Here is an 18,078-nt window from a genome sequence, read left to right as displayed (position 1 = left end):
AGCTATCCCCTTTTGTTGTTCATCTTGTATTAGCATTGCGGATGCTGTTGGACTCTACTTGACCGTCCTCCGATGCATGGCGGAGCCGAGCGCTTCGGCTGCGCTGCGTCGGGACTCGACGAGAGCGTGCGCGACGTTCGTGATGCGGTCCTCGTCGAACTGCGCAACCGGACAAGGTCAGCTAGCTCTCCCAATCTCGCGAAGGACGTCGATGCGCACAGCAGGGAAAGCTTGGAGGTCGGCAACGGCTGCGACAATCTTTGGTCGGTCCTTGCCGACTTTCTTGCCGTACGCCGTCATCTTGGCGCCGACAGGCTTGACGAGGTCCCGAGCAGAGTTGCGGAACGCCCGAAGACGCTTCGAGTGCTTCGCCTACTCGCAAAAAGATCAGCATCTGCGTCGTTAGTCTGCATGTGAATTGCGGCGCACTTGGTCTGCCGCTTTTGTCGCTGCCAGCTCGCCTAATCGCTGGTTGATGCCGAGCTCGAGCAGCGTGAAGGCCTGCTTCCATGCGTCAGTGAATATCAATTGCTAATGAAGGGCGTTCGCGCACCTCGAGCGTGACCTCCGCAATCTGCAACACCTCCCACGACAGCGACTTCGGGTCATCGACGGTCGCAGCAAACAGCTCGGCTTGGTCTGCGATGTAGCTCGTCAGTGTGCGCGTCGGAATGGTCCTTAAGCCTCGACGCACCCTTGAAGAAGACGAGCGCAGCCTGCTCGGCCTCGGCCGCTTGCGCGAGTTCTGCGACGAGGACAACTTGCGCGAGGCGAGAGAAGGAAAGCAAGGCGGCTTCGGCCCGTGTCATCTGGGATAGTCGCACTGTCAGCACAAGGCTGAATGCACTGAGGAAGGAGCGAGACGTACGGATGAGGGCGCTTCGCAGGCGGGTACCTCCGATGCTGGGGCGAAGAAGCGCGAGTACGTGCTCGCCATTGCGCGCAGCCAGACCGCCTGCACAAGCTAGTCAGCGGTGGATACTTTCGCTGGAAATTGCAGGCACGCACGTCGAGCCGGTCTCCCATCTCCGTCTGCTGCCAGATCTGCCGCGATCGCTTGCTCTGGTAGTTCGGCAGCGTCTTGAAGTCGCGGTTGTCCGAGTACGAGACTGGGCCACGCGCTATGAGCATAGTTCGGAGACACACTGAGTAGGGGAGACCCACCTGCGGAAGCCTCGCTCAGCCGCTTGAGCGCCTGCGCCGCTTCGTCCGTTGCTACAGCGTCGAGTACGCCTCGCAAGACGCGCATGCGGAGCGTCTCGAGTGTCCTGAGACCATCTTGGAGCGACTTCATGAGTCGGTGACGGAACTCAGAGAAGTCTTCGATCTGGGCGGACAACCTGGTCAGACATGCGGGAAGGCGGACTCGGACGACTCCGAAATACCTTCGACAGCGCGTTGTTGTTGAACGCCTTGACGACCATCTCGCGCGCTTCTCGCTGCCCGCTCGCGTACCAAGCTGACGTCGCGAGCGCCTCCTCAAACACGCCAACATCCTTGCCCGACTCGATCGCGAAAGTCGCGCCGCGCGCCATGACGATGTGCGAGAGCGTGTCGTACTGGACGTTCTTGACGCTGAAGATGCGGTAGTGGGCGAGAGCGGCAGACGAGGCGCCGAGCAGGCGGAGGATGTTGATCGTGAGGACGCGGACCTGGTACTTGTACTTGCTTCGCAGCAGGACGTGTTCGAGAACGATGAGGGCGCGCTCGAGGTACGATCGGTCGTCTGCGACAGCGAGAGTGAGACGTGAAAGTTGGCGGAGAAAGGGGCCCACGTACGAGAAAGATGGTAGGCGGAAACGTAGGCTTGGCCAGCAAGGAGCGCAAAGTCGTCTGCCGGTTGCAGCTCTGTCGGCGGAAGCTCCTTGCCTGTCGCGATCGTCAGTGGTGAGAACGACAAACCGCCTCAGAGGTGACGAACCGAGCGGCAAGGCGTCGAAGTATCGCTTGATGTGCTTCTCCGCCTCGAGCTTTTCCTGCGCCGCATCCGTTGACTCCTTCGCGAGAAAGCGCAAAACCCTGCGGGCGTTGATAACCTTCGTAGCGGCCGCGACAGTCTGCGGATACAAGCTGGTCAGCTTCGCTCAAGTTTACGGGTTCGGGCTAGTGAGCGTACCTTCAGCTCCGCCTCTGACGCCTCTGACAGCAGCTCATGCAGGTCTGTCGTCTCTGCATCGCTCAGGATCTCAAGGTAGGGATGCAGGTCGTCGAAGCAGCAAGCCTTCGACCCGAAGCGCTCGAGGTACTCCTTGACGAGCGCGAGCAAGTCGTCGACTGTGAATGGAGGCAGCGTTAGCAGCGCCGAGGAACCGCAAGGGCGAGGTAAGGATGGCGTACCAGCTTCCCATCCTCTCAGCCGCAATTCACGCGCAATCTCGAGCTGTCCGAGCAAGTAACCTCGCTCGACCTTGGCTCTTGGCGATTCGGTAGCGAGAGAGCGGAAGAGCTGTCGTGTTTGCGAGAGGAGATCGAGTCCTTCGGGTGAAGGGGAGGAATCGGTTGACGTCGAGGAGGAGCCGGCTGCGATGGCGAGTGCCGCGCGGGTGAGGTACAGCATTGTATGCCAGTTGATGTCGCTGTGGAGACCGAGTTAGTTGTCGGTCCTGGTTCAACTGGCAGGGGAACGCACCCCTTCTCCAGCGCTACCTTTAGCCGCTTCCACAGCTTCTTCCACTCGCCCCCCTCGGCCGATCCATACGCAAGTTCCGCTTCTCGTCGCCACAAGTCGAGACCGAGGTTTTGCTCGCACCATTTGTCGGCTTCGGGGGAGGAGAAGTGCGCGAGGAGGGCTTTTGCGGGCGAGAGCGGGGTATCGGAGGATGGGAGGGACGGGAGGACGAGGGCGGTTGAGGAGATAGAGGCAGAGGTGTTAGGCGAGTCGGCTTGGAGCGCAGCGTACTGTGCCCGCAGCTCGAGGAAGCGGGTGACAACGTGGAATTCGTCTGCGGAGGCGTAGGAAGCGGAGGTCGGCTTCTCTCCCGCCGAGTCGGCTGTCGGAGCGTTCAGCATGGCCGAGAAGCGTGTCGAGAGTTGCCGCTCGACCAGCGAGAGCAGAAGCTCGCCTTGCGGGTGCGAAAGATCCCGGACCTGGAGAATGGTCGACATGATCGACCACCAGAAGTACCGATCGTCCTTGAACCGCTTCGACATCTTTGTGCTGACCTGTTCGTGCGAGACATGATGGATAAGCGCGCCTATGAGCGGCTCAGGGTGCCGAACGTACGAGTTGCGCGCTCTTGCAGTCGTTTGACCTCATGTATTGCGTGAAAGCCTCGAGCGCGAGCTCCTCGTTGTCCGGATGCAGTTGTGTCGCCTTTGTGAGCAGCTCGAGCGCCATCTCGCCTGCGAAAACAACGGTAAGGGAGCCCGCATCTCGCCAGAATTCGCTGAAAGTCGACGTACCGCGGTCAATCCCTCGCAGGACGTAGCTCAGGATCATGAGGACATCCGCATCTCCCAAGCCTGCACCGCCCTTCACCGCCTCGATGACCTCGAGGATATCCTGCTGGGTCGAGGAAGGGAGGGGTTTCGAGCTGACAGAGAGAGCCAGCGCTTTGAGGGCCTGCGTGCAGGTTCACCGTCAGCACTCATATCACCTCGAGCCGTCGACGGACTCACCAGAGCCGATGCATCGCCCGGTGACCGCTTCAGGACTTGATCAGAGAGGAGAAGCGCTCGCTTGTAGTTGAGCGATTCGAGCGCGGCTGCGGGTACGACGGGTCAGCTGGGACGACTCGAATGCGTAGATGGCACACGCACAGCAGATGGGCCCGATGCTCCTCAGCTCTGTCGGCGACAGCAACGCCCTCCTCGACGAGTAGAAGTTCCGCACGAGGCCAATCACTTCCGCCATGGTTTGTGCCGGTAGCAGAGCAACCCAGTCAGTCTATCAGCGACACAGCCAGCCCGTCGCAGCTCGAAAGGTGTCGAGGCGTCGTCGTCGAGGTCAAAGAGTAAAGAGTCGCTCCTCTCTCTCTTTCCCTCCTCCCACTCGCTCGCTCTCGCTTTGGACGAGCTGCTGTGAGCCATGCAGGTCGACAATGCTACTCTTGCACTCGCCAGCGCTGTCGCTGTCGCCCTCGCCGTCAACTACAAGCTCCGTCCACCTCCCCCACAAGTGAACCCGTTCCTCCTGGGCCGACAGAGCGTCGCCTCGCCCACACGCCACGAGGGAGAGTCGCCAGTGTACACCAATTACAGCAACGGCGGCGTGCGCGCGCCGTACCGCCCCGACCGCAACATCCGCACGCTCCGCGACATCCTCGACCACAGCGGGACAGTCTTGGAGGGAGGCCAGCGCGGTCTCTGGATCCACGGAGGCGAGAAGCTTGTCGAAGTCGTGACTGCTCTCAGGGCTGGACTCGCTCAGAGACTCGGCAGCAAGGCAGGCAGCGTCCTGGTTGCTCTCGAGGATCCGACAGGTTCGTCCCCCTCGGCGTCGCTTCTTCTCTCGCTTGCTCAGTCCATCCTCGCGCAGACGCCCTTCTTGCCACTCTCGCCCTTGCTACGAGCGCCTACAAGCCTGTCGTCGTTCGCGCTGGCTCTGGCGTCCCGAGCGGCCTCGAAGTTCTCGCCGTCGTCGGGACATCCGCGGCCTTGGCAGCGAGCTCCTCTTCGCCACGCCGGCAGCTTCTGCTCGACAATGAGGACGAGGCGAAGGAGCTGCTCGCGGATGGACGCCGGCTTGTGAGCGAAGGCAAGGACAGTGCCGCGGAGAAGGGCGATGCGAACGATGTCGTCCTCACGATGGTATCGGATGGCGTCTCGCTCGACTTGACGAACCAGGTGAGCTTCAAGCTAGCGCTGTCATTCACGCTCGCTGACATTGTGTCCACAGAACTTGACGGCCTCGCTCGTCTCGTGGCTCTCCCTCTTCCCCGTCTCGCCAAAACCTACGAAGCCGACCCTCAAGGACTACGTCGTCTCCCTCCACCACCCCTCTACCCCCTATGGTCTCGGTCTTGCCCTCCTCGCCATCTTCCAGTCCGCCTCTCTATCGCTCCCGACTCTTCCTGCCGAACCCACTCCCGAAGACATCCTCGCCCTCCTCACGCTCAAGTCTGCACCACCCGCGACACTCATCTTCGCGCCTGTCAAGACTTTCCTCGACCCGCTGTACAAGCTCGTCTTGCAGCAGCTTGACGGCGACGCTTCGTTCATCGTGCGGCATGCGAGGGACGGCAAGCTCCGCCTTTTGCGCGAGGGGACCGTCTCGAAACAGACCTTTTGGGACTCGATCCTTTGTGCGTTACAGCTCGATCGCGGTGCAGAATGATCGCAATAAGCGGACTTGCTGATGCTTGACGATCGCAGGGAAGGGCCTTCGCAAGGACATCAACCTAACGAGCCTACGCGCGATCTACCTCTCCTCCCCTCCCGCCATCGTGCAATCCCGCCTCGACACCCTCCGCTGCGCGCTCGGCTGCCCAACAGTCGTATCCTACGAGCATCCGCTCCTCCTCGCGCCGCTCAGCGTCGGCCACATGTTCGACGTGCAGCGCTTGCCGCCGCCTGGTGTGCAACGGCTAGTAGGCGACGAGAAGAGTCATGTCGGTGCGCCGTCGGTCGGGATGGAGGTCAAGCTCAGGGGCGACGAGGCGGACATGGCGGACGGGCGGATCAAGGGCGAGGTGCGTGGCATTGTTCCCTTTGCCGCGAATCCCGCACTGACTCTTCCTCTTGCGCAGATCCTCGTCCGCACTCCCGTCCTTCCAGCACCCACCTCTCTCCCCTCCTCCCTCCTCCTCACCGACGAGTCGCTCCCGCAACTCCCGCCATACCCGGGTCAAGCGGCTTCGACGACTTCGGCGGGGCAGAAGTGGTTACGGACGGGCGTGATGGCGGAGATGAGCACTGAGGGGACGCTATGGTTGCAGTAGCGCGTAGAAGAGCGTGCAAGACCGGGTTGTACAGAGCGACTCTCGCGAGAAGGCGAGACAAAGACTGATCTGTACATTGAGGTCCTCCTTCGCGTTACTGAGAGTGACAGGAATCGCTTTTCACTGCTGCTGGGCGGGCGTCGAGTCCATCGCGTACTGGCTCGAAGCGGGAATGCCCATGCCCATGAACTGAGCGCCGGCGTTCTTGAGCTGGAACTACGGGTTCTTGCCGACGAGGTGAGCCGTCTTGCTCGCTTCGGCGACCTCGTCCATCGCGAACGTCTTGGGCTTCTCGGGAAGACCTTCGTAAACGCCGTTGGCGTAGTTGGGCGAGATGGCGTAGAGTTGGATGAGCTGTCCCCGCAGAGATCAGCTCGAGCGCGGAGAAGCGGATCCGGTTGAACGCACGTAGTTCTTCTTGACGATCTCGTCTGCGAACTTGAGCAGGCGACCCGTGTTCGAGTGCAAGTTCGCCCTGCCTTGGGCGTCGAGCTGGTTCAGGTAGAAGTCCTTAGCCGCCCAGTACTCGCTCGGCTGGCCCTCGTGGCGGTAGTGACTCTTGCGAGAGAGCACGTTCGAGGCGACCTGCATCGGCGTCTCGACGGCGGTAACGTCGAACGATGGAGTCGTGTCGGTCGTCGGCGCCTTCGAGTGGTACGAATTCGGGAACTGCGCCCGCGAGCGTCACACGCAATCAAGAAGAACGAGAAGACGGGAAGGTGAGAAGCGGCGGCGGCAAAACGAGAGCGACGCCTGGACGGAGGAGCAGGTAACTCACGTAGACGGGCTTGCTAAGAGTGTTGCCGTCGACGCGCATGTTGCCAGCGTCTGCAAGAGTGCGCGAAGAGTGACACGGCATCAGCAAGAGACGGAAGCGGCGGAGGAAAGGAACGGGCTGGGTGGTCAGAAGCGAACGCCGAGAGTAAGGCACATCTCGACGTACAGTTGTCGGGCGAGTGCTGCTTTGCCATGAACGGGCAGTTGACGGGGATCTGGTGGATGTTGGCGCTGCCAAGGCGGTCGTATTGTGTGTCTGGGACGGGGGAGAAGGTCAGCCTCGATCCAACGGTCTCTCCCCAAGAGTTCGTCGATTCTCCCAGCAGCGATCTCACAAGGACTTCGAGAGCACGCACCGCGGTAGAACCACGCCCTCCAGCAGAGAAGCGAGTCAGGCGAAAGCTCGATACCGGGAACGAGCGAGCCGGGGGAGAAGGCGGCCTGCTCGACATCGCGGTGGTAGTCCTCCGGGTTCCTGTCGAGCTGTCCAAAGAAGAAGAAAGCGTCAGTACAAGCTATTTCACAAGCAGCGCATCTGATCAGAGGTGACGCCTGAGCCCTGAGGGACTCGAGGTTCGCTCGGACACGGAGAGGTCCCTTCCCTTCCTCGCCGTCGCCGCAGGCTTCGTCCTCAACTCACCTTAAGTTCTCCCACCTCGACAAGCGGGAACTGCGACTCAGGCCAGAACTTGGTGACGTCGAACGGGTCGAAGTCGACGGTCGTCGCCTCCTCAGGCGTCATGAGCTGGACCTTCATCGTCCAGCGAGCCGCATTGCCGTTCTCGATGTACTCCCAGAGATCGCGCTTGGCGTAGTCCGGGTCCTCGCCGCACATCCTGACAGCTTCGTCGTAGGTGAACTGCAAAGGGGAGATCAGCGGCTCGCAAGGACTGGAGCGCACGCGCAACGCACGTTCTTCTTTTCCTGCTGGCAGATCCAGTGATGCTTGACAAAGACGCTGCCGCCCTCCTTGTTGGTCCAGCGGAATGTGTGGCAGCCGAAGCCATTCATGTGCTTCCAGCCAACGGGTGTGCCTTCGTCCGAGAGAAGCACGGCGCCTGCGTAGTGCGACTCCGGTACGTTGGCGAGGAAGTCAAACCAGGCGTTATAGTCGATGAGGAAGTTGCGAGGGTTGCGCTGCTGAGAGCGGATGACATCGGGGCCCATGAAGGGTTCGCGGACGAAGAAACTGAGTGGGGGAGAAAGCGACAGGCGAAGTCAGCGTCCAGCGTTCACGTGAAGTTACTGCGAAAGTGGAAAGGCGTCGTACCTCGGCCAATTCAAACCCACCAGATCGTAGTTGCCGCTGGCCGTGTAGAACTTCACAGCGAACCCGCGCGGGTTCCTTGCTTGGTCGGGATGTTCTCGTCCATACGTAACTGTGCTGAAACGCGTGAAAACAGGCGTCACGGTGCCTGGCTGGAGAAGTCGGCCTTCGTGTACTTGCTGACATCGTGCGTGACGGTGAAGGAACCGAACGCGGCGGATCCGCAGGGGTGTACAATGCGCTCGCGCGTCTTGGAGCGATTGAACGTCTGCTGCTTCTCGAAGAGAGCGGTGTCGATGGCTGAGAAGCGGGCGGAGGTCAGCGAAGATTGCGGGAGAGTCGGGCGTCTCGACAAGGACTGACTGGTCGGGATGCCTCCGACGTTGAGCGAGTGACTATTGGCGTCAGAAAAGCATCAGAGAGCCGATGAGAGAGACGAAGGCGAACGAGGCGATGGATGAGGGGGGACGGAACGGTCAGCAATGGCCGTCTCGAGTCAGTAAAGGGCTGCCACGCACGCCGAGTCTGGCAGGATCTGGCCAAAATTGGCTACCAGCGACGCGATATCAGCGGACAGTTCCACAACAAGGAACCGCCAAACGCACTGGTATAGAGGGAAGCATCGTCGCGGGCGACGTCCTTCTGTGTGAGGCCCGTTAGGCGACTGGCGGTGACGGCAGGGCCGTCATTCATGCCGCTGAAAGCCTGAGCCTTCTGAGCGGGGCGAGGATCGGCGCCAGGGATCTTGGAGAGGACGGCGGTTTCGGCAGTCTGGAGGAGCGAGGCCATCTTGGAGGAGTCGCTGAGCAAGCGAAGAGTGCGACGCATTCAGAAGAGAGGCAAGGAGCGAAAGCAGGTGTAGCGGGACGAGCCGAGCGAAGGAGCGCGAGAAGCGAGCTGACGAGCAGGACTCGCACAAGGGCGTATCTGATGTCCTCTGGTCCAATCAGCGGAACCGCATCGTTTTGTCGGCCGTTTCCCCGCTCGCCTCCCACGCTACGAAGCAGACCGAGTCGAAGGGAGCCTCGCGAGGCGAGTTCGTCCGGCGTCAGAAGACTCGCAAGCTCGCCTCGTGGCAGCGCCAAGCCCGCATTGATTCCCGCACCGCCAGTCCTGCCCTTGCCGCGGTCTATCTTTGTCCCGCCTCACCGGTGAGCGCGTTGTGGGCGAGGTGAATGTGTCTGGCGGAGTCTGGCGGTTCTCATCAGTCGTAGGTGAGGATGGCGAGGGAAGCGAGCGAGACCGCGTCTGGCGGGTTGCAGCAGCACATGGAATGTCTGGATCCCGTATATCCAGCAGCAGGCGCTCGAAGCGGGGACGTGTGAGCTGCTCAACCCAGACCAACTCGCTGCGAGAAGTCGGCGCAAGACACCTCACCTGACCACGCCTGCTGTGGATGAGCGCACGCCAGCCTGAAGCTGTAGGGCTCACGAGGTTCAGCGGGTCCGATCTCGAGGCGAACGAGCTTGAGGGCGTCGAGGAGGAGCTTGCGGCGGTCGAGGAGGAATTGGCCTGGCAGCGCAAGCCAAAGCGGCGACGGTGGGACTGGCGAACGGGCGTGCTGGGCGTGACTGCAGGCTGCTTGCTTGGCTACCTCGCGACGCGGTCAACTGGGTCGTTCGGGACGACTGCCAGCTCGAAGGAGGCGGTACTCGTCGAGGACGACCCCCTCGCAGGCAACATTACGGGACCAGCTGTCCGCCTGTACTACCGACACGACGACAAGATCAACCAGGGCGACCCGATCCTGCAGCCAACTTGCCCGGTCGCCGTGATCTACACGGAGGACGAATCCGCCGCCGACGTCCTGGTCCTGAATGTCGATTCCCACGCGGGTATGGAGGACGAAGAGTTTGAGCGACTGCGGAAGGAGCGGCCGTGGCAGAAGTTTGCGGCGTGGGCAGTCGAGAGTGCGCCAAATCGACCGTTTCTCGAACGGCACTTTAACAAGTTGCGCGAGGGCAAGCGCAACGAGACGTACGACTTTGAGGTGACGTGTGGGTGCACACAGTTCGACCTTCGCCGAGCGGACCTGCTCAACACTCCGCTCCGCCCGCAGACCGCCTGAACAGCACCGTCCCTGCGACATATTCCTATTCCTACTTCAACTATAGCAACTCGCCTCTCCCTGTCGATCAGAAACGCCATGACAAGATCGCTGCCGCCTTCATCACGAATTGTCAACCGAAGAACGCACGCTCGCTAGTCCTCGACGAACTTGTCTCGCTCATGCCCGGCAAGATCGACTCGTTCGGCAGCTGTCACAACAACGCCGACATCGACTCGACTCTGCAAGAGCTGGGCATCTATGACGATGTCGGCACGCACACCAAGTGGAACGAGAAAATCACCTTAATCTCGCGCTACCGATTCACCCTTGCTTTCGAGGTGAGTTCGGGCTCCTTTTCGCTGGCTTCCCTCTCAGCACCTTCGCTTAACCCTTCCTTGACGTTGTGGTCTATCTCTCGACCCGCAGAACTCGAATGACCTCGGTGCGCTTCCTTCCTCCTGCGCAAACTTCTACTCCCGCTGACCGCCGCCCACGCAGACTACGCCACGGAAAAGTACTTCCAGGCTCTCGAGCGTGGCAGTGTCCCGCTCGTCTACGGCCCTCCCCATGCCGCGGCTCGCTTCTTCCCATCGCCTACCGCCGCCATCGACCTCGCCGACTACCTTCCTTCCAATTACACCTCGCAGTCGACCACTGACAGTGAAGAGCCGAAGGAACTTTCGCCCGAGGCCAAGGCGGGCATCAAGCGACTTGCGGACCGGCTGGAGTACTTGTCCAGCGAGGAGGGGCGGGAGGAGTACGAGGAGATGCTCGCATGGAAGAAGGACACGGCGTGGCTCGAGGACGAGCGGAATCCGCTCGGCAAGGTGGTGCGGCAGGCGAACAGTCCGTATCCTCAGGACTGTCGGCTGGCGGGTGCCTACCTCGGCGAGGCGTGGGCGCGGAATACCTGGGTGCCGCCTTGAGCTGGTATCTCCGTAACAGACACTCTTTCCCCGTAACGCACGTCGAGATACGCTAGAATACAGACAGACAGCATTGCGCCGCTCATCGACGGCTTTTCCTACCACGCCGACGCCCGCACGTTGTCCAACTTCTTGATGACCTCGCTTACCGTCCGCTCGAGCTCGCCCGCAATCTGTCCCTGCTTGGCCATCGGCAAGTTCCGATACACCTCGCACAAGTCGCCGTCGACCGTTGCCTTGACGGGTGTGTAGGCGCTTCGGTAAGCGAGGTGCTCGCGGCCTGCGGAAGAGAGTCAGCTCGATCGCCTCGAGACTCGTGAGCAGCTAGACTCACCGCAGAGCGACGGCGCCTCGGACCGCAGGTGCATTTCGAGGGTCGTGAAGAAGTCGACGTCCTCGTTTGAGACGAAGGGCACGAGCACGCCGACCGTACCCATGAGGCCGGTGTACACCAACAGGTCGCGTCCGCCTGCAACGAGCGCGACCTTGTGCAGCGACGTGATGATGTCGCCGATGTGGTAGTGCGCGAGGAGGTGCGTCCGGTGCGGGGCGCCCATCAGGTACGGCTTCTCGTGCATGATGCCGGCGCCGGTCGGGTCGTCGTCTACGTCGGTGCTGACGCCCTTCGGCAGGCGGTTGACGAAGAAGTTGCCGAACTTGTCACCCGCTGCGACCGTCTCGTAGTCGACCATGATGGACGCCGTGGTCCACCGAGGCGAGATGTCGTCGGCGAAAATGAGGAGGCGGTTCTCGGGCGCCTTGTAGACGGCGTAGTAGACCGACTCTTGCGCGTCGCCCACAATGATACGCGTGCCTTGCGTGTTGAGCGTCATAATCATCGTCGCAAAGCTCTGCGAGGGAAGAAAGGTGAGCGGAGGGGTAAGCGCGAGACTACGCGCGACGCACCTTGTTCTCCGCCTTTCGCAACAACTTCTTCTTGCCGAGGTCGTACAATCGCAGCGCCTTGCCGACACCCGCAACGAGCCTTCCCTGGAACGCGATGAGCGCCTTCGGGATGTCGTCGACCTCCGTCTTGTGCAGCAGCTCAAGTTGCCGGCCCTCCTCGAGCAGCTTGTACGTGTGCAGGTACGCTTGCTTGCACGCCCTGGGAGCGAGCGACGTGTCCTGACCAGTACCGACGACGAGGAAGACCTCATTCGGGTGCGAGTGGAAGGTGACGACGGCTGCAGAGAACGCCGCCTCGTTGTGCTCGAGGTCGACCTTGAAGACGGTCTCGGCCTGTAGGTGGGAAGAGGTCAGCATCTGACCTCGCAAGTGAGTAGCGCCGCGACGCACCGTCACTGGGTCGATCACTCGCACGCAGGAAGCCCACTGCCCCGCCGGTCCTCGCGGCAGGCCAAACTCCTTCGGGTCAAGGTTCAAGACCTCCTCGTCGACCTCCATCTCCGCCATCCGCATGTCGCTGACCGTCTTCTGAATTGCTGACGGCGAGAATGTCCGGTGGTCGGCCTCGACAGTGTAGAGCAGGCGGGAGTGGGCCGAGGTAAGGAGCTGGCGGGGAGTGTAGGAGAGGTCGATGGAGGTTTGCTGGACCTTCTGACCGAGACGGGGGAAGGTGAAGATGCGAAGGCTGTTGCCGACGATGCCAATGAGGCCCTCGGGACACAGTTCCGCAGAGAAGCTCCACGCGTAGTCGAGCGCGTCGAAGATGAGGGGCGTGAATTGGAGGATGCCGCGGTAGGCGTAGTTGAGCCAAGGACGGGAGGAGAGGGCGAGGATGGCGGGAGAGCCTTGGACGGGTACGCGAGCGAGCTTGACGGGACGAGACCCGAGGAAGCTGGTGATGCGGCGGTGTCAGCGGGTATTGCGGCTCGCGAAAGGAACAGCGCGACTCACCGTGTTCGCGTGTCGCCGAGACTGCCCGTGAGCGGGTCGAGGACAGTTCGAAGCAAGACACCGTTGTTCAGGCCGATGTTGACGAACATCGTCGCGTGGTACTTGTCGATGCTCGCGTCGGTGATCTCGGCCATAACAATCGAGGACGGCGGCGCGGTGAGAGCCTGCGGAGATGCGAGGTGAGCTCGATGCGGCAAGCTTTAATCCGTCTGTACGCACCTGCAGCGAGAGCGAGTCGAGCGTGTTCTCCGGGTCGAGCGAGATGATGCGGACGGTCGAATCGGCGCACCCGACGGCCTGGCGGTAACGAACGATCAGCGAGTGACAAGCAGGATCAGGAAGCGGCGCGACTCACGAGGTACGGTGTCCGTTGCCGTCCCTCCGGCACCTCCGCGATGCTGAGCGCCAGGATCTCGGCTCCCATCGGCTTCCGCTCCTGAAATTCGTTCAGCTGACCATCCATGTCGAGTTCGAAGTAGACGAGCTCGCCCGTCGACAGGCCGATGACGACCTGGCGGCTGTTGGTGGTCGCGCAGACGATCGTCTCCCGCGCACCGACCTTCCACTCGTTGACGCGCTTGTCGGCGAGAATGTGACGGATACCGCGAGGGTAGATCTGCAGGAGGGCATCGTCGCCGAGCTGCTGGACGCCGAGAGTCGGTGCGGACGAGATGAAGCCGGTGTCGGAGACCTCCTCAATCGTGTCGCCGATAGCGAGGACGAGAGTGCCGTTGACAAAAGAGAGGATGATGTAGGCGTCGTATTGGTCTGCGAGCAGGCTAGCTGTCAGCGCGGAGCGGAAAAGGTCTAGTTAAGCAAACCCGACGCACCTTCTGCTCGCAACTTGGTCGTCCACACCGCGATAGGCGCTCCGGGAAGCTCCGAGCTGACAGCCTCCATCACCTCGAGACCCTGCCGCAAGATCCTGAGTGAACTCCGCGCTCCTCGTCCGCAGGCCGCGTAGATCTGCGGCGTGTCCTCGCCAAGGTAGTTGGCGACCTTGGCGTCGAGGATCGGCGCGAGTGACTCGACCTCGTCGGCGATGGCGAGATTCTGCAGCTCGCGAAGGCGGAAGAGGGCGGGAGGAAGCGGGTCGGTGCCGGCGCCGAGGTTGTCGTAGTCGGTCGAGGAGAACTCGGTCTCGTCGTCGTCGTCGCCGAGCTTCTCGAACTGATACAGGCGAGGGTTGCCAAACTCGGTCGCGACGAAGAGGAAACCGGATTTGAGGATGCAGAGAGACGAGGCGGAGGGGACGGTGTCGAAGTACTTGATCTTGAGCGCCGTAACCTCCTCCTCCTCGTGCTCGATCGTGACCTTGAAGAGGTCACCCTCCTCGCTTTGCAGCAAGAAGAAGAAGGCGCCCTGGAGAGGAAGCAGAGTTAGCGTTCGTGTCCACGAGTCCTGCTCGCCTCAGCCCACCTTCATCTTGTGCATGACCGCCGCCGTGATGATGACGCCTCGCTCCGGATCCGCCAAGGGGTGCGCCCGCTTCGGAATCGGGACACGGTGCTCCTTCGCGCCCTGATGCTTGTAGATGATGTAGTCCTCGCAGCAGACGAGCACGCCGGACGGGCCATCGAACCGGTCCATCGTCGCGTTCTGACCACCGGGCACTGCGAGAGATGTTCGTCAGTACCAGGTAACAGGAGCAGAGCATTCCTACTTACCCTGGACAAGGAGATTCGCTCGCGGGTCCGTAGCCTCGCTCCATTTCCGCACAACGTGGTTCAAGCCGAGGTCGAGCTCATAGTACGTGAGCATCTGTAAAAGCCAGGGGTCAGTATCGACAGAGAGCCGTCCGAGGGACTCTCGACGCACCTTCTCCGCCGCATCGAATGCTGCGCCTGTCGAATCCTGATCTGCCTCCGTGTAGTCCACCTCGAGCGCCGCAAACATCGGATTCTCGAAGCCGACGTCGACACCAACAATCGAGTGGATGATTGCTCGGGGCTTGTGAGCTTCGAGCGGAGACGAGATGGTGAGGTTGGCGGCGGCATCCTGTAGAGAGAGCTCGTCAGCTCAAGCGGATAGCGGGTCTCGATTGCGCTACGCACCCTGTTCAGGATGTAAACGAGCTTGCTCTTCTCCATCGCTCCAATCATGACTGCACGTCCTTTCGGATCCGTTGCGAGGTACTGTCCGGGGACGATTCGCCGCGAACCTGATCGGCCGTACGTCTCCTGGTGCAGCTTGTTGAAGACATTGTTGTTCGGGTCGTACTCGAGGACGACTATCCGGCCAGAGTCGGAGCCGATGATGATGTAGTCTGCGGCGGAGATGAGGAGGAGCAGGTCGGCGCGAAAGAGGCGGGACAGCGCCGGTCAGCTCCGGTGCCCTCAAGTACAATGCATAGACCTCGTCGGACGCCCTGCAGACCCGCCTGAGCCCGCGGACGCAACGTAACGGTCTGCGAACTCACCCTTGGAACCGCCGGTCAACTTGAACGCAGTCAAGCTCCTGATCTGCCCAAACACGTCCGCCTCGACGATACTCTCGAGCTTGCCCGTCTGCGCATCCGTCCTGAGCAGCTCGATGCGCTGGCCGCCGCGTGCGACGCAGATCTCCTGCTGCTTGGTGCCGCTGAAGTTGCCCACGCACGCGCAGGTGATGGACGAGCTGGGGATGAGCGAGTGGTGGTACAAGTGGACCATCTTGGCTCGTCAGTCCAGCCAGGCGTGCAGCGAGAAACCAAGCTGATGAGATAGCGGAGTGAGAGGTGTGGGTTGGTGTCGGTCCGTATCGTCGTGCCCGCTAAGATGTCGCTGCAGGAAGCTTCCGACGCTCGCAAGGCAAAGCTCGCCGCATTGAAGAAGCGCAAACTTCAGCACGACGCTGGCGCACCCACAGATGCCGCCGACGGGTGAGTCCCATCGCTTCCTCGCTCGACGACGGCTCTGACGGGTCTTGCATTGCAGAGAGGAGACCTTCAAGTTCCGAAACTACGACCCAGAGACTGGAACGGCGCGCAAACACGCGCGGCTAGACGAGGAGGACACGGTCGAGAAGCAGGTCGAGGGGTTGACGGACGCGGCGATTGCGCAGGACGAGGCACAGCGGGCGCAGGAGCTGGTGCGTACTTCTACCCGTGCAGCTGGAGGCACGCCAGGACCTGTGAGGGCGGACGCTGACCCTTCTCCTCCTCCTCCTGCCCCTGCCTTCACCTTTCAACACCCCGGCCCTCCTTTGCTTTTCCACCTACAGGATCTGACAAATATCCAACCGAAGAAGCCGAACTGGGATTTGAAGCGGGATCTGGAGCGAAAGGTGCGATTGTCTCCCTCTTCCCCTCGACCTGCACCTCAACAGCCGTCCCGCTTCGCTGTCGCCGTCATCATGTACCGTTTTGCATCAGTACTGACGACTATCTCTTCCCCAGCTCGCCAAGTTGAAGCCAAAGACGGAGCTCGCCATCTCGCAACTGATTCGTTCGTCGCTACCCTCCTTTCGCTTGCTTCAGCCAGATCTGACGGCTTTCCCCATCGCAGGAAAACGGTTACAAGCACAAAAGGGTGGCGCTGAACCAGCAACAGACGAGCTTCTGGCCGGCATGGACAAGGCGGGAGCAGGCGATGCGGACGAGGCGGGATCAGACGAGGAGTGATACGCTGTTCTCGCCGATTCTGTATCCCGACCGGCGATGTCATTGATACCCTTCGCTTCAACGACACCCAAGGGGCCAGTTCGCCCGCCTCGTGCGTCAGCCGGCGGCTCGACCGACGATGTCAAGGTCATACTCGATACAGAGTGAGATGTCTACAGCCTGCCGCAACTCGCTCCACAGCTACCGATACCTCGCAGCATGCGATGTCGCTGATGCGGCGGCGCTGACCGTTTCCGTCTTGACCTCTTCCTTCCCTCCTCCTCCGCCTCCGCTGCCTTGCTTCACCTCGATAACGACCACTATGATCAAGACCAACAGCAGCAAGAAGCCGAACGCCGCACACATCTTCCTCTTGTGCCTCGCAGCGGCAGCGGAAACTTTTGCCAGTCCGATCTGTTTGACGCCTTGTTCGACGTCCGCTTCGACGCCGGCCGTCGTCGACTCGATGTGCGTGATCTGGACATCCTGTTGAACGACGAGATCGGCGACCTGGAGGAGCGAACGTCAAAGTCTGAGGCAGTATCGGAAGAAGCGAAGTCTGCCAACCTGCTGCATGAGGGCGGCGAGCTGGACGAGCGTCTCCTCGATTTGGACAAGCTCACTCCTCCGGCTTTCGGCTTCGGTCAAGGCTGACTTTGCCGCTGCCGAGCGAGCACCCATGATGGCCTGCTGGAAGACCTGCGTCTGCGCCCCAGCCGAAGTGTCGACGGCCTGCTTGACTTCCTCGTCCGTCACGTCGGGGTTGACTACGTTCTCGAGGGATCAGTGTACGTCGAATGAAGCGAGTGAAACGGGACTCGCCGATGCGCATCTGCCGCCCGATCTTGTCCCTCACCTTCTCTCGGTGCGCCTGCTCCGCCCTCTGCCACTTCTCGACCATTCGCTGCAATGCCGCCTTCAGGTTCTCCCAGTGTCCACGACGAGCCTCGTCCTTCCCGACTTGCTGGCCGAGCACAGCGATGCGAGACCGGTGGTAGGAGATGTCCTGCGAGAGTTTCGAGGAGAGCGTGGTGATCTCGACGGCGAGCGATTCGCTTGGCGCTTGGAGCGAGTAGGCTTGCTTCGTCTGCAACGTCGAGATCGTGTCGTCTAGCGCGCGAATGGCGTCACGAATGCGGGCGACCTGGAGGAAAGGCCCAGTCAGAGAAGCGGATCCCTCACGCGAAAAAGCGACGCACCTCGTCGAAATACACGTCGTTTGCGAGGTCGCCTAGCTCGATAGGAACATCCTTGATGCCTCCTGCGGAAACCGTGTGCTGCTTGATGGGCTGGTCGAGCGAAGCGTAACCGTCCTTCGAGGCGGCGGTCGTGCCCTGTGCAGCGTGAGGCGTCAGCTTCGAGCTCACAGCGCCGAAAATCCGACGCACAGGTAGTTTGAGCAGTCCAGCCATGTCGCAACACGAAGCAAGGGAGAACGACGAGGCGAAAGCAGCAGGAGAGTCGAGGAGGAGCCAGCGTCCGGGATGTCCGCGGACGCCTGGATGCGCCGGGGTCAAGCGTGGAGCAACTTCAGTGCTTCAGCTTGTGGGTTTGCAGCAATGCAGCACAGGCAGTAGCGACTTGCGAGTGAGACGAAGAGGCAGAGAAGCAGCGATCCTGTCAGGAGGATTCGACGGTCAGGCGATGCGAGTTGCAGGGTGTTCTACTGCAGAATGTGAGATTGTGGCAGGCGAGCAGAGTCAATACGTGGTGCGGGATATAGAAGAGGAGACGAACAAGAG

General features: G+C 61.3%; 7 protein-coding genes across 7 annotated transcripts; 3 read left to right on the top strand and 4 right to left on the bottom strand.

Annotated features, from left to right (window-relative positions):
• Positions 1–54: 54 nt before the first annotated feature.
• On the bottom strand, positions 55–3,853 carry RHTO_02931 (actin cytoskeleton organization protein; the record flags this gene model as incomplete). Its single annotated transcript, XM_016416603.1, has 18 exons — positions 55–159; positions 220–372; positions 430–501; positions 554–639; positions 695–809; positions 869–955; positions 1,009–1,109; positions 1,165–1,327; positions 1,386–1,726; positions 1,780–1,869; positions 1,922–2,057; positions 2,117–2,274; positions 2,338–2,576; positions 2,630–3,162; positions 3,224–3,342; positions 3,403–3,562; positions 3,619–3,704; positions 3,760–3,853. 18 exons carry the CDS (start codon positions 3,851–3,853, stop codon positions 55–57), a joined length of 2,838 nt encoding a protein of 945 aa, XP_016276322.1.
• A 174-nt stretch (positions 3,854–4,027) lies between these two features.
• Positions 4,028–5,879, top strand: RHTO_02930 (uncharacterized protein; the record flags this gene model as incomplete). Its single annotated transcript, XM_016416602.1, has 5 exons — positions 4,028–4,421; positions 4,478–4,785; positions 4,838–5,243; positions 5,314–5,630; positions 5,688–5,879. The coding sequence occupies 5 exons, from the start codon at positions 4,028–4,030 to the stop codon at positions 5,877–5,879; spliced, it is 1,617 nt and encodes a 538-aa protein (XP_016276321.1).
• Positions 5,880–6,095: 216 nt separating this feature from the next.
• Positions 6,096–8,712, bottom strand: RHTO_02929 (catalase; the record flags this gene model as incomplete). Its single annotated transcript, XM_016416601.1, has 11 exons — positions 6,096–6,233; positions 6,288–6,548; positions 6,658–6,707; positions 6,823–6,912; positions 7,013–7,139; positions 7,297–7,515; positions 7,569–7,845; positions 8,067–8,223; positions 8,287–8,318; positions 8,442–8,472; positions 8,529–8,712. The coding sequence occupies 11 exons, from the start codon at positions 8,710–8,712 to the stop codon at positions 6,096–6,098; spliced, it is 1,566 nt and encodes a 521-aa protein (XP_016276320.1).
• Positions 8,713–9,319: 607 nt separating this feature from the next.
• On the top strand, positions 9,320–10,899 carry RHTO_02928 (alpha-1,3-fucosyltransferase 10, glycosyltransferase family 10 protein; the record flags this gene model as incomplete). Its single annotated transcript, XM_016416600.1, has 4 exons — positions 9,320–9,920; positions 9,983–10,311; positions 10,400–10,415; positions 10,472–10,899. 4 exons carry the CDS (start codon positions 9,320–9,322, stop codon positions 10,897–10,899), a joined length of 1,374 nt encoding a protein of 457 aa, XP_016276319.1.
• Positions 10,900–10,997: 98 nt separating this feature from the next.
• Positions 10,998–15,407, bottom strand: RHTO_02927 (splicing factor 3B subunit 3; the record flags this gene model as incomplete). Its single annotated transcript, XM_016416599.1, has 13 exons — positions 10,998–11,179; positions 11,234–11,750; positions 11,806–12,138; positions 12,196–12,697; positions 12,757–12,920; positions 12,976–13,053; positions 13,112–13,524; positions 13,587–14,118; positions 14,176–14,369; positions 14,424–14,517; positions 14,575–14,754; positions 14,811–15,022; positions 15,176–15,407. 13 exons carry the CDS (start codon positions 15,405–15,407, stop codon positions 10,998–11,000), a joined length of 3,633 nt encoding a protein of 1,210 aa, XP_016276318.1.
• A 105-nt stretch (positions 15,408–15,512) lies between these two features.
• On the top strand, positions 15,513–16,357 carry RHTO_02926 (coiled-coil domain containing; the record flags this gene model as incomplete). The annotated part of the gene is made up of 5 exons (XM_016416598.1): positions 15,513–15,616; positions 15,672–15,825; positions 15,958–16,020; positions 16,133–16,181; positions 16,242–16,357. 5 exons carry the CDS (start codon positions 15,513–15,515, stop codon positions 16,355–16,357), a joined length of 486 nt encoding a protein of 161 aa, XP_016276317.1.
• A 180-nt stretch (positions 16,358–16,537) lies between these two features.
• Positions 16,538–17,748, bottom strand: RHTO_02925 (syntaxin; the record flags this gene model as incomplete). The annotated part of the gene is made up of 5 exons (XM_016416597.1): positions 16,538–16,846; positions 16,904–17,103; positions 17,150–17,480; positions 17,536–17,670; positions 17,725–17,748. 5 exons carry the CDS (start codon positions 17,746–17,748, stop codon positions 16,538–16,540), a joined length of 999 nt encoding a protein of 332 aa, XP_016276316.1.
• Positions 17,749–18,078: the final 330 nt, after the last annotated feature.

The sequence above is a fragment of the Rhodotorula toruloides genome (genome assembly GCF_000320785.1).
Source record: "Rhodotorula toruloides NP11 unplaced genomic scaffold Scaffold2, whole genome shotgun sequence".
NCBI classification, from domain to species: Eukaryota; Fungi; Basidiomycota; class Microbotryomycetes; order Sporidiobolales; family Sporidiobolaceae; genus Rhodotorula; species Rhodotorula toruloides.
Note: the sequence above shows the minus strand (reverse complement) of the source record. Positions and strands in the feature narration are given on the sequence as shown.